This window comes from Cornus florida, unplaced genomic scaffold (genome assembly GCF_030987335.1).
Source record: "Cornus florida cultivar Cherokee Brave unplaced genomic scaffold, ASM3098733v1 CherokeeBrave_3.0.0_Hap2_Chr10, whole genome shotgun sequence".
Lineage (NCBI taxonomy): Eukaryota > Viridiplantae > Streptophyta > Magnoliopsida > Cornales > Cornaceae > Cornus > Cornus florida.
The window spans coordinates 102,825,394-102,839,802 of record NW_026775580.1 but is presented as its reverse complement, the minus strand read 5'-3'; the positions used below and the strand labels follow the sequence as shown (position 1 = coordinate 102,839,802).

Below are 14,409 nucleotides of genomic sequence, written 5' to 3'. Positions count from 1 at the left end.
TAAATACCACTGGACGTGTAAACAACAAAAAATAACCCACTTGTCCTATGCAGATGACTTGCTACTTTTCTGTCATGGAGATATATGTTCAGTTTTAGTCCTCAAGTCTGCACTTGACCTCTTTTGCTCTATGTCTGGCCTTGACATATCAAAGAGTGAAGTCTATCTCTTTGGAATCAATGATCATACGCAGCATGATATCACCTCACTACTGGGAATTGAAGTAGGGACACTTCCAGTGAGATACTTAGGTGTACTATTGATCTCCACTAACTTAAAAGCTCAATATTGTAGATTATTGGTAAGCAAGATCACTCACAGAATCAGTAATTGGACCTCAAGTTCTCTTTCCTATGCAGGTAGACTCCAATTGATTAAATCTGTTTTGGTCTCCATACAAAACTATTGGTGCAATATTTTCATATTACCAAAGGCTGTCATCGATGAACTTAACAAGATTTTTAGGAGATTTCTCTGGTCTAGTCCAGAAATGAAGTCTTCTAGCTCTAAAGTGGCTTGGAATAGGGTATGCAGCCCTCAAAATGCTGGTGGGGTTAGGGATCCCCAACTTGGAAATTACAAACAAGGCAAGGATAGCTAGATTCATTTGGGAACTCTTAACAGATGAGTCAAACAGGCTTTGGATAATGTGGTGCCACTCTCAACTCTTTAAGTCAAGGAACCTATGGACACTAAACTACCCTCAACCTTGCTCCTGGAGTTGGAGGAAAATCCTTTAACTAAGTACTCTACAAGACTGCTCATCAAGCGCTCCATAGGCAATGGTGCCTCAACATCATTTTGGTGGGACAACTGGGCTCCTGGTGGTCCATTGTGAACAAGATTTCCAATTAATCTACTTACTGAGGGTGGATTCAATGAGGCTACAACAGTGGACTATTTCATAACCAACAATGATCGGAACTTTCCCCCTATTTTAACCAACTCGATTCCTGAATTGTTAACCCTTCTTGCTCATTGTGTACACAGATCAAACACTAAGAGATGGACAGCTTCACCAACAGGGCTTTACTCCTTTAAGCACACCCTTGCACACCTAGCAGGTGAATTCCCCACTGTCCCATGGCATAATCTTGTTTGGCAATCTCCCACCATACTAAGAATGAAATTCAATCATTGGCTGGCTGTTCAATCTAAATTGCCTACTCTTGACAGCAAATCAATGGCTAAACACCATAACATTTGCTCTCTTTGCAATATGTCACTTGAATCCCATAGTCACCTATTCTTCAACTGTTCTTTCACATCCCCTCTTTGGCGTTTCATCAAATACAAGAGCAACATTCACACAGCAATTAACAATTGAGACAATTTAGTTATATGGATCAGTGATTATTATAAAGTGAATACTCCTATTAATCTACATAGGAAATTATGTTTTTCTGCTCTAGTGTTCCATACCTGAGAAAAGAGGAATGCAAGAATCTTCAAAGGTCAAAAGGCATTACAGAGGGTGGTTTGTGCAAAGATCTCATCTATTATTGCTGCAATTTTGAAATTGGGTTATCTGAGGGACTGCTCTTCCTCTAGATCGATTCTTCAAGGTTAGAATATCTCACCGTCCCACTGCAGACCTCCTCCTCCGCCGCCGGACTAGTTCTCAGCGATTTAGCCGCTTCTGTGCTACTACTGGAATGTATGTAGTGACTCCATTACACTGTTCTCACAGTGTAATGGCAGTTACAGTATCTTTGTATCTGCCCTAATATTGGGCTTGTTTGCTAGACATGTACCAGCCTTTTCTATTGTGGCCCAAAAGCCCATCTCATGTACATTATTTATATTCATATATGAAAATTGCTTTAATTTTTGAAAAAAAAAAAAAAAAACATAGCTGCGGACTAAATATCAATTTCAGAAAGGAAAAAAGAAAACAGAATTATAATAGGAATGTTAATTGGGGAAATAGATGTTACACTTATTGTCATTGAATTAGAGTGGTGTGTCAACATCTCTTCTTTTTTCATTTTCCTCTCTTATTAGTCTTCTCCACACGTGCACACTCTCTTACTATCTTTTTTGTTCAATAATTTTTTACCATTTTGTCACTAAGTTTAGCACTAACCCATCATTCTAATAAATTGAGTTGCCTAAATTCTTTTCTCATGGCATTAAGGAGGTTGCTCAGAGTGCTTTAAGTAAGTACTCATCAAGCCTTACTTCACCCGGCCATTACTAAAATAAAGAGGAAGCAGCTTAAGTTGAGGACGAGGTTGAAAGGCTTTAGATGTCCATCTTCAAAGAAAGCTTGGAGACTCTGTTCTTACATTTGGTTGCTAAAAACTGGGCCACTAAAGTTCAAGAATGTCCTTTGGAGATACCATTTTTTTTTTTTTTTTTTTTTCAATTTCTACTTTATATTCTCCTCTTTCCACATTAGCCTTCTTATTTAAAGTGTAAGTAATATGCTAGAGATTGAAAAAAAAAAAAAAAAAAAATGGAAGTGAGGAAATATTTGAAAACAAAACCCTAATCGTAACATGGATGTGCATTTGAGAGCAAAAAAAAAAAAAAAAATTGCTTTAGATCATATCCAAGGAAATCATATCATCTCCTTCAAAAATTTAATTAAAAATAATAAAGGAGGGAAAGGGAGCTTGTGTTGTCTGCAAATTAGGTAAATTGGGTAGAGAGTGGCAAGAGAGAGGCTTGTAATGGATTACTGTTGGTTTTAGGCTCCTTAAAAAAATAAAAAAAGTAGTCAATTAAGCATAATTTTCTTATAAATAAAAAATAAAAAAATTAAAGTAAGTAAAGAAGGTAAAAAAGAAAAGTTTATAGTGCAAAGGACAGTTACGATATAACGAAATAAGAGATGATGCATTTATTAGTTTAAGAATTTTTTTGTCATTTACTTTAAAAAAGAAAAGAAAAAGAAAAATATAGTATAAGTGTAGAAAAGTAAAATGCCAATATTGTCTCCTATTTTTTAACAATTTTTTTTTTTTTTTTTTTAACATGCACGTACCAGGATATGATTTGAATTTTGAAGTGGGTGAGTAAAATCTGATATCATTAATAATTATGATAAAATCAACTCTTAATCACCTAAAATTAGTTTGTCGCATTTCTTGTCATTACTCGTAGCATAATTATCATGGTCTAATTAACCATTGTGGGCACGAGTAGTGCCCAAATTATTTTAGGACTCCTCCGAATGCAATACAACTTGAGTGCATATATAATTAAGTTAACCATTACTTTTATGATTTATCATTTCCTAGTATGATAGCGCACTCTAGAGGGAAGGTGCCCAAATTGTTTTATGAATCCTAATACAGCACAACCGAGGGCATAGCACAGAGAGTTTGCTTTTCCCTTGTGCACGCACTCAATACAAATTGTCCTGTTAGCATTTCTAAATAGAAAACATATGAGGGCAAAGCAGAGAGACAATTAAAAAACAAAAACAAAAGTTTACAACATTATTAAGAAACCATACTAAGCATAAATTAGAGAAGACCCTTTTCTTTGCAGCATTGAATTGCCTCATCGTATATTTCATTGAGGCCGTTCTTGCACGTGAATCCAGAATCTAATAGCTTCTTTGATGAAAGGTTATAATATTTAAACCCTTCAGAGGAACTGCAGACATAAATGGTGGTCACTTGTATTGTATATACATGTGTGTGTGTGTGTGTGTGTGTATATATATATATATATATATGCTTGACATAGAAGAGAAAATTAATAAAAGACTGGATAAATAAACAATTAGAACTCACTCAATTTTTGGTATTTGATATTCAGGATATCTTGCTGATAAAAATTCAGACATCTCACGAACTGTTATTTCTACTGCTGAGCAAATGTACCTTCCTTTTGCCTCAGGATATTCAAGAAGGAAGATGTGTGCACTTGCAGCATCATCTACGTGCACCATAGGTGCAACAGTAAGATTTTTGTACTGATCTTTGTCACCTGCATAGATTAGAAAATTTTGTACAACAAAAATAATAATAATATAAAAATAATACATGAGTTCACTTTTTTTATAACAAAATTCAGATTTGATGGACTCCATAACTTTTGATCAATTCAACAATTTTAAATAGTTCTAACAAATTAAGAATGCAACCAAAGACAGACATATAAGAAACAACACATACCAAAAATCATAGCCAACGATGTATACACCGAACCCGGGCAACGGGGACAAATGAAGGGGCCAGTGATCATAGAAGGAATTAGTGAAACAAAATCCAACCCATTTTTTTCTGCAAACTCAAGACAAGTGTTTTCAATTAAGGTCTTAGTTATGATGTAGGATGCTCCAAAAGGCTTCAGAGCTTTAACAAAATCTACATCAGTCCACGCACTCTCATCAATTGAATCTAAACCTTTATCGTTAAATAAAACAGTGAATGCACTAGAAGTGTACACTACTCGTTTCACTGTCTTTGCATTGAGGCAAGCCTTTAAAATGCCTAGTGCCCCATTGACTCTTCTTTTGGTATCCATTTCTTCGGGTTCTTTGTCATCAAAAGCACCGGGATGAGCGACAAGAAAGACTCCCGTGCATCCTTCAACGGCTGCATCGAAACTGTCTGGCTGCTCAAGATCAGCAACAAAAATTTGGAGCCTCTCGGATGCGCCTGGAAGGTTTCTGAGGAAGCTAATGTCTCTGTTGATGTCTGTTCATATGCTAAAAATGTTACATTTTTCTGACTTGACAAACAATTGCTGTGGATGCAAGTAAAACACTACAACACAATGTTTGAATTAACTTTGTTTTTGTCGAAAGAGAACTTGAACACTTCACTACTTTCCTTTAAGTACCTAATTTTAGGTTGCTGATAATAGCATAGACATTTGACGACCATATGAATAATTTTATTACCCAAAATTGTTAAAATGGCAAATGTAAACATTGCTAATCTTGATTGGTTCTACAAAAAGAAAAAAGAAAAAAGAGAGAGAGACAGAGAGAATTGGGGGAAACACAATCAGCTCAGCCCAAGGGAAATTCTGAATCTATTCAATATGTATATTACATATATATATATATATATATATATATATATATATATATATATATATCCCCTCAATTCATGTCACTTCACTATTAACCAAGTCTGCAAAATCGATTTAATAATAGCACAACTCTTCACCACTAAACAATACTATTGGTTTATTGAAATTAAATATGTGGACTAAAAAATCATAATCTGAAAAATGATATATAAATGTTAAGTCTTGGAAAAAAATGGTATCCATAAACTTTTGAAGAGATGCAATATATACCTCTAATGGTAGTATGAACAGAGTAGCCATTTTGGAGAAGCTTCATGATCAGCCACGAAGCTAAGAACCCAGTTCCACCAGTCACACACACAACTCCCTTATCATTCCCTGCCATCTCCCTCCTCTCTCTAGATAGTTAACAAACACGAAGGAGAGGTCTCTCCGTGAAAACGTTGAATCTTTAAAAAAGATCGATGCATTATATATATATATATATATATATATATATATATATATATATATATACCCAAGAACACAAAACGACAAGATAAAGAAGTTGAGGAGGAGACTATAGCCACGCAGTGAACAAAGAGTGAACTGTACAAGTACTAATACCCTCTGATTTTGTCAAAATAACTATTTAACCTAATGAGAAATCTGATTGTGTACAAATATTGAGGTACTAAATCAACCAATTGAAAAAGAAATGGTATTATTTACTTAAATTTTCGTTCAAAAATTTATTAACATTAAATTATACGAGTGAGTCAAAATTTTATATATATATATTTTTTTGTCTAAATTACATTATCAACTTTGACTGATTTCGTGTGATTTAGTGTTAATGAATTTTTGACTAAAATTTTGACTTTATAATTCTCGTTTAGATTTGTAATTCTAGCTCAGCTTCATGATATTTTATAAGAGAGACCTCGTAGTACCATTAAAAAAAAAATGCAAATGTTCTACTTGTCTTAGATCCCTTATATTAATAGTTCATTTGGAAGGATGTAAGAAAAAATAGGTCCCACTCCAATTCATGGAAAGGCCAGTCCTGTGTGTCTTTCCTTCTCATAATACATCCAATTAATTATCTTTGTTTCTCCTTATAATGTACTCTTGCAAAATCTGATTGGAACATTTCAAAATTGTATTCATAATCTTTCAAGCCATTATTAAGTCTACACATCAGCAATCAGTTAACACAAAGCAAATTAAATTTATGTATTGAGTCAACAAATACATAAACACTCGATTACAGATTACTTAAAAAAAACACACACACACACACTCAATAAGAGCTTAACCATTCATACAACTTGTTTAGTCCAAGTAGAAAACAATTGGGTTTAGAACATTAAACCATGTAGATAGACTAGAGAAAACCCTTTTCTTTGCAGCATTGAATGGCTTCATCATACATTCCATCAAGGCCATATTTAAATTTGAAGCCAGCATCCAAGAGCTTCTTTGATGAGAGACCAGAGTATTTAATACCCCCTTCAAATTCCTTTAAGCTACTGCAGATATATATGTATATATATATATATATATATATCAGTGATCATTCTCTCTCTCTATGTGTGTGTATAAATGTATATATGTATATATAGAAGAAAAAAATGAAAAGAGTGGAGATAAATAATTAGAACTCACTCAGCATTTGGTATTTGATATTGTGGGTATCTGGCTGACAAATATTCAGACATCTGATAATTTGTTACCTCTAGTGCTGAACAAATGTACCTTCCTTTTGGATCAGGATATTCAAGAAGGAAGATGTGTGCACTTGCCACATCATCTACGTGCACCAAAGGTGCATTAGCAATAAACCTATATTGATCCTTGTCACCTACATACATGTATAGATCGATGATATATCAGAAACATTAATTGTACCACTAGAGTAGCAACAAAATTATATTGATTCTTGTCACTTCATGTATAGATCAGAAAACAGTGATTGCACAAGAAACACAGTCACATACCGAAAATCATAGACAATGATGTGTAGACTGAGCCGGGGCAACGTGGACAAATGAAGGGGCCAACAATAAATGAAGGAATTACTGTCACAAGATCCAATCCATGTTCTTCTGCAAACTTCAGAGCTGCCCTTTCTGTCAGTTGTTTGGAAATCATGTATGAAGCTGCATAAAGCTTATGTTCTCTGATAAAATCCATGTCACTCCATGTACTCTCATCCATTTCTTCTAAACCCTTGTCATTGAACACAACAGTTGATGCACTAGAAGTGTACACCACTCTTTTCACTGTCTTGGAATCGAGGCAAGCTTGTAAAATGCTTAGAGTCCCATTGATTGCTCTTCTGGTCTTGACTTCTTCAGGTTCTTTGTCCTCCAAATCGATGGGATGAGCCACGTGAAACACTCCAATGCATCCTTCAATGGCTGCATCAAAACTGCCGGGCTGCTCCAGATCAGCATTGAAAATCTGGAGCTTTTCGGGCGCGCCTGGTAGGTTTGTGAGGAAGCTGACATCTTTCTTCTTGTCTAGTGATCATAGGCCTTAAATGTTACAATTTTGTGACTTTGCACTTGACAAATGAGTACTGTGAAAGTGTGAATACAATTATGCAACTACAACACAAAGTTGAATTTTTCTTTGTTTTTGTGTTAAGAGGAAAGTGGAATTTAATTTAGTTGACTAAAAATTCTAAGGTTTGGTGATTTCTTTGAGAGGGGACTACCATGGTTTCGGACATTAATGGCATATAAGGTTGCTAAATTCGGGAACAACCCATGTTGCAGTTTTTACTCTTCTTTACCAATCAATCCATTTATATGCCTCTCTCACTACACACGCACACTAATATATACATATATCTGTGTGCGGGAGAAAGAGAATTGAGTCAAAATCAACAAATACTTTTTTTTTTCTTTCTTCCTAGTTGTTACACACACGTGCCTCCACCAAAATTCGAACCATTTCTCTTTTGAAAAGTAGGGATCTGATACCGTTAGACCACTGGCCTATTGATAATCAACAAATACTTCAACTTAAGAAAATTCAGTGGATCCAATATGTTAGAATAAAAGCTCAACTTATAATATGATCTATTTTAAAATAAGGAAGCCATCTTTTCTTTATGGCACTTTACAGAAAACCATTCTTAACAATATCAACCCTTTACCACTAAACTACACTTCAGATTTTTTTATTGATTATTATATGCTTAAAAGATCACAAAGATAAATAATAATAAAAAAAATGATATAAATGTTTGTCTTTAAGGTGTTCCCTTGGTCCGAACTCCCAAATCAAATTAGATAAAGATTAGCATCAAATTGTTATTGTTATTCATGAGAAGCAGCAATTAATATATACCTACCTGGGTCAGATCTAATGGTGGTCCGAACAGAGTAACCATGTTGAAGAAGCTTCTTGATCAGCCATGAAGCTAAGAACCCTGTTCCACCTGTTACACACACAATTCCCTTATCATCATCATCAACTCCTGCCATCTCTCTCTCTCTATCTCTCTCTCTAAGCATACAAAGTGGAGAATGTATTGCACAAAAAGTTCCTTTAGTGGACTAATTGATTACCCTTACCCCCTTAAGTCACTTTGTTTATCTCATTAGTGGAAAGATACAAGTTGTCACCCTCTCAATTTTGGTGGGTGTATGCTTTATCTACCAACTCTTTCACCTTCCACGACCTTGAGCTAATTTTGGACTAATCAGAAAGCAAAGTCACACTTGAACTTGCATACTACAATTAAAAGTGCATAGAATATTAATTCTTGTAATCACCTAATATTTTGGTTTCTAATGTAAGATTTATTATTATTATTATTTTTAATCTCGACACCAAATTTTACAGTTGAATAGCCTAACCATTACAATAGTTACATTAAACCTATTGGTCTGGTGGTGGATGATTGTTACTTGGGATAAGTCCACAAAATAACCATTCCATACCCCATTCTTTAGACATCACCAAACACATTTTAGTACTCAAACATTGCTTTATAGAAGTGCAGATGAAGGCTTGGTTAATATTTTTCAATTTTTAGTTTCATTCACTTCTTAATTGATTTATATAAATTTAAATGTTAATCACTTTAATTTTTTTTATTTACATGTTACTGTAGAATTTAAATGTTACTGGGTGGATGTTTTGATCACAATAGATGGGGGGATTTGGGTCTCATGATGCTCAGTTCATGGCCCTTGATGGCATGATAAAAATATGAATTAGATTATGCTTTTAATCCTTGTGCAAACTCTTATGCCTGCTCAATTTTCTCAAAATTCAAAGCAACACAATGGGACAAAGACCGCGAATATTTACTTTCTCACATATCAAAATAGAAAGCCGTGGGTTAAAGTATGGTATGAACAAGTATTTTCTTCACTCACACACAAATTTTTTGAACTTCATTTATTTTTTGTGGAAAAACTGAGTTGTTTTGATTTAAATACATAATTTCAAATCTGACCAAGATAATCCATCAATCTAATTCTCAAAGATAGAAAACAGCTGAGGACGTAACAGAGACACAATTAGGCAGAAAACAGTACTTGGTTTACAACATTATAATCAATTAAATCAGATAAATTAGAGAAACCCCTTTTCTTTGCAGCATTGAATGGCTTCATCATACATTTCATCAAGCCCATATTTATATTTGAAGCCAGCATCCAAGAGCTTCTTTGATGAGAGACCACTGTGTTTAAAATACCCTTCAAATTCCTTTAAGCAACTGCAGAAATAAAAAGTGTTTGATCATTATCGCTATATCTATGTGTGTGTAAAAGAATAAATAAAAAAGAAAAAAAGTGGAGATAAAGAATTAGAACTCACTCGGCCTTCGGTATTTGATATTCTGGATATCTGACTGACAAATATTCCGACATCTGATAAATTGTTAATTCTTTTGCTGAACAAATGTACCTTCCTTTCGCATTAGGATTTTCAAAAAGGAAGATATGTGCACTTGCCACATCATCGACGTGCACCAAAGGTATATTACCAAGAAACTTATATTGATCCTTGTCACCTACATGCATGGCATAAATTAGGAAAATTAATTGTACAAGAAAAAAATATCAGTGTGTGACAAACTTTATTGAGACAGAACCGAAAATCATAGCCAATGATGTGTAGACAGAACCGGGGCAATGTGGGCAAATGAAGGGGCCACCAATAAAAGAAGGAATTACAGTCACGAGATCCAATCCATGTTCTTCTGCAAACTTTAGAGCTGCTCTTTCTGTTAATGTCTTGGAAATCATGTATGAAGCTCCAAAAGGCTCAAGTTCTCTGATAAAATCTATGTCACTCCATTTACTCTCATCCATTTCTTCTAAACCACCCTTGTCATTGAGCACCACAGTCGATGCACTAGAAGTGTACACCACTCTTTTCACTGTCTTGGAATCAAGGCAGGCTTTTAAAATGCTTAGAGTCCCATTGATTGCTCTTCTGGTCTTGACTTGTTCAGGTTCTTTGTCTTCGAAATCAATGGGATGAGCCACATGAAACACTCCAATGCATCCTTCAATGGCTGCATCAAAACTGCCTGGCTGCTCAAGATCAGCATTGAAAATCTGGAGCTTTTCGGATGCGCCTGGTAGGTTTGTGAGGAAGCTGACATCTTTCTTCTTTTCTGGTGATCATATATGTGCTATAAATGTTACATTTTTGTGACTTTACACTTGACAAGTGACTACTGTGAATATAATAATGCAACTACAACACACAGTTGGATTTTGTTTCTACGTAAAATATTTTTTTATTTTTTCTTTTTCAGTATTTTGCAAAGGTACAAGATTAAAGTCGAGTTTATCGGGTAAGGTATGTAAAATAACTTATCTAAAATTTTTGGATAAGTTATTTTTGTTAAATTTTAATATATTTAGTAAATATTTTACGGCAACCAAATACCAAAAAATAAAAAATATATTATGAAAAATATTTTACATCCAAACAAAAAGAATGGGAGTGAAAAATGGTTTGGGACATTAAAAATTCCAAGGTTGCTAAATTCAGGAACAACCAGGTTGCACTTTCATCCCTTCTTCACCAATCAATCCACTTATCAGTCTCTCTTTCACTATACACACATAACTCTGTGTGTGTGAGAGAGAGAATCTAGTTAAAATCAACAAATACTTCAACTAAAAGAAAATTTTGGCGAACCCAATATGTAAGAATAAAATTGTTGGGAATAAAAATAATAATAAAGAGAGCTCTCACAAAACCCTAACATATTCGGATGCCCCTCTGCTTATCAACAACCCTAACACAAAAGAATAAGGGGCTAAATTACAAAGGCATCCAAGGGTATAAATTGGAGTCCGCGAAATGGCAACATAAACTGGTCATGTAATTCAAGCTCTACAACCTCAACCACAAATAAATTTTACCTTAATATAAGGAACTAATCTTAAAGATCCCAAATATGAATAAAAACTGATGTACATGATATATGAACATTAACATCAATTTGTTAATCATGAGAAGCAATCAATACCTGGGACAGACCTAGTGGTGGTCCGTACAGAGTAACCATGTTGAAGAAGCTTCATTATAAGCCATGAAGCCAAGTAGCCTGTTCCACCTGTTACACACACAATTCCCTTATCGTCATTTCTTGCCATCTCTCTCTCTGGGTTTAATTATGCTAACAAAATGGAGATTGCGTATTGCACAAAAAAAAAAAAAAAAAACTTTAATTGATTTGTACACCCTTAAGTCAACTCTGTCCGTCTTTGGAGGAAAACAAAGAACTTGTCACCCTTTTTAATTTGGGTAATTTACACAGATATTTTTTTTTTTTTTTATGATTTGTTATAATTACAGACTGTATCCTTTCATTTTTGAAAATTACGCCAATTTTTCATATTTTTTAAAATATCCTGCACAGAGACGGACCGTTAAATACGTTAACGGATCTGTCAAAATTACTAAAATTCCTTCTCCTTGGCATCTGAAATTACTAAATTACCCATCAACTTTTAATTAAAAAAAATGTTCTATCTCTTTCCACCACCATCTCCTCCGACCGCCGGCAACTTCTTCCATCGCCATCTCCTCCCACCGCCGGTGACTTCTTCTGCCACTTCCGCCACCTCCTTCCACCACCGTCGCCGCCGCCACCAACACAGAGACAATCTTGGCTAACCAAGCCCAAAGGAAAAGCTTCTTTGTTGCCGCCGTTTCAACTCACTATCAGACCTTGTTCCCCGCCGTACAGCATCGCTATCCTGAGCACATCCACATATATATCTTCAAGAGAGGTGAATCAAGATGGAAGCTTTCTGTTTTTGGTCCATGAACATCACAGCTCTACATCCGGTCGGTTTGGTCGTGTTGTTTTCCGATTTGGCTCTTTGTTTGGTCTGAACAGGAACTGAAACACGCCGGACCGGTACTCGCTACTAGGTCAGACCAAGCTTACCGAAAGAGGTTGGACAAAGCTCGTCGTTTGTTCACCAGAGTCGCATGCATGTCTTGCAACTCACTGGATGGTCACCAAAATGGGTCTCATTGTTATGGGTTTTGCTGAAATTGCAGCTTGCCAGATTTCTGTCACCGGAACTGTTGTTCGTCTTAACTAAGACATGCTAGGGTTGTTCAGTCTTTGATTGCAGCTCGCCGGACTTGTTGCTGCAGGATGAAGATCACCGAAAAAGCTGGATACTTCTGAACTAGAGGTGCGCTGGTTCAATCACCGTCACCGGAGCTAGAAATTGTAGTTTTGAAGCTCGCGGTTGTGTCCCCGTCACCGAAATGGGTATGTCTTTAGTCATCGCCGGAGTTTGCACCGATAGAAATACACCGAAGATGAAGCTTTCTCTATATTTGCACAGACGGGAGATCACCGGAATCATGGTTCATCCACTTGATGCTCTTCCACTTGATTTCTCAACTCTCCATCGTGGCCGGAATATTAAGAAACCAAGAACCCAGAGCGCGACCACAGCAGAAAGAACACCGCCAACAAGGGCTGCAACTGGTCTTCGATTGTCCTTCTTCGTTGGCTCAGGCTGTGGAGTAAACGGTGAAGCCGGTGTTGGAACTGGGTCAGGGTTGAGTCCGGCGAGTCTGTGATTCCGGATTAGGATGCAGAGCTATGGACAGATTCTGTTTCTTTTGATCTCTTCCTTGACTCCCCCTAATCACTTCATAATCTTTAAAAACCAAATCAAATCATATTGTGAAAGGGACAAATCAAATCATATTGTGAAAGGGACAGATCATTATATATATATATATATATACATTGGTAGGGACAAGGGTATTTTTGACATTTCATGAAAATAGTAGCTGATGTCATCATTTTCCGTCGTTGACTCTAACAGAAGGGAGGTTCGTGTAGGATATTTTAAAAAGTAGGGGAGGTCCGCGTAATTTTCGGAACAAAAAAGATGCTGCCTGCAATTATGGCAAACCATATGGGAGGTCTGTGTAAATTACCCTTTTAACTTTGGTGGGTGTATTCGAATATAAATCCAAAATTTTTATAAATATATGGACTTATAAGTTATAACCACCCAACTCTGTTTGTCTTTAGAAGACAATACTTAAGTTTTAGTATCACCAACTGCAATTCAAGCGGGTTAGGCAAATTTGAGGTATAACTTGAGCCCAATTCATTATATGAAATGTTAAATTCAAGCTTAACTCTAACTCCTAATTCTATTTACAATTCTAATTATTCAATCCGAACCCAACCTATCCTTCTACTTTTAAATTCGAACTTGCAATTCGGGCTTAGATTCCAAGTTAAAAATTTGGATTAATTCATATTATTCGTGTGGTTAATCTTTATACGAAAAATTTAATATGATCTTGAATTAGTTTTAAAATTAAATTATTCTTAAAGAAAAAAAAAATTAAAGATTTTTTTTTTTTTGTAAATTTTTAATAAATTAAAAACAAATTCGTAGAAAATTAATTCTCCTAAATGTTAGCATACAATAAGTCAATATTTAACAAAAGAAGTTGAAAAGGAAAAAAAAAAAAATATATATATATATATATATATATAATGTTTAAATATTATATATAATGTATTTAAATTAAAAATATATAAAAATAATATTAGAATTTGGGTTAGGGTTCCGGTTGGCTCGGGTTATTAGCACTTCAATCCAAACCCAACCTTAATTAAATTCGGATTGAGATTTTTCAATTAAGACCCAACCATAATTATAAAAATTATTGTCCAAGGCTTGCGAAAAATCGAACTGGCTCGCGTTGGGTTCATGTTGCCCAACCCAAGTTTCACCCCTAATTACCAGATATCACAATACTCTAATTAAAAAAAAGAAAATATTTTACAAAAATAGCCTAATCAAAAAAGAAAAAAACTAACAAATTTTGATAAAATTATATCACTTGAAGTTCAAACCCACTTGAATATATCAACTACTTAGTGGTTATTTAAAG

General features: G+C 35.0%; 3 protein-coding genes across 4 annotated transcripts; all 3 read right to left on the bottom strand.

Annotated features, from left to right (window-relative positions):
• Positions 1-3,206: 3,206 nt before the first annotated feature.
• LOC132276544 (vestitone reductase-like) lies at positions 3,207-5,471 on the bottom strand. 2 transcript variants are annotated; one of them, XM_059778005.1, is made up of 5 exons: positions 5,266-5,471; positions 4,362-4,655; positions 4,131-4,238; positions 3,747-3,942; positions 3,207-3,606 (listed from the first exon to the last, which is right to left on the bottom strand). In XM_059778005.1, the coding sequence occupies exons 1-5, from the start codon at positions 5,378-5,380 to the stop codon at positions 3,474-3,476; spliced, it is 846 nt and encodes a 281-aa protein (XP_059633988.1). In that variant the 5' UTR covers positions 5,381-5,471; the 3' UTR covers positions 3,207-3,473. The 2 variants fall into 2 exon arrangements, with proteins under 2 accessions (XP_059633988.1, XP_059633987.1); XM_059778004.1 differs by having other exon boundaries at positions 4,131-4,655.
• Positions 5,472-6,185: 714 nt separating this feature from the next.
• LOC132276543 (vestitone reductase-like) lies at positions 6,186-8,555 on the bottom strand. Its single transcript, XM_059778003.1, has 4 exons — positions 8,339-8,555; positions 6,975-7,499; positions 6,643-6,838; positions 6,186-6,506 (listed from the first exon to the last, which is right to left on the bottom strand). The coding sequence occupies exons 1-4, from the start codon at positions 8,499-8,501 to the stop codon at positions 6,362-6,364; spliced, it is 1,029 nt and encodes a 342-aa protein (XP_059633986.1). The 5' UTR covers positions 8,502-8,555; the 3' UTR covers positions 6,186-6,361.
• An 856-nt stretch (positions 8,556-9,411) lies between these two features.
• On the bottom strand, positions 9,412-11,760 carry LOC132279573 (vestitone reductase-like). Its single transcript, XM_059781593.1, has 4 exons — positions 11,489-11,760; positions 10,083-10,621; positions 9,817-10,007; positions 9,412-9,715 (listed from the first exon to the last, which is right to left on the bottom strand). The coding sequence occupies exons 1-4, from the start codon at positions 11,613-11,615 to the stop codon at positions 9,571-9,573; spliced, it is 1,002 nt and encodes a 333-aa protein (XP_059637576.1). The 5' UTR covers positions 11,616-11,760; the 3' UTR covers positions 9,412-9,570.
• Between the last annotated feature and the right edge of the window lie 2,649 nt (positions 11,761-14,409).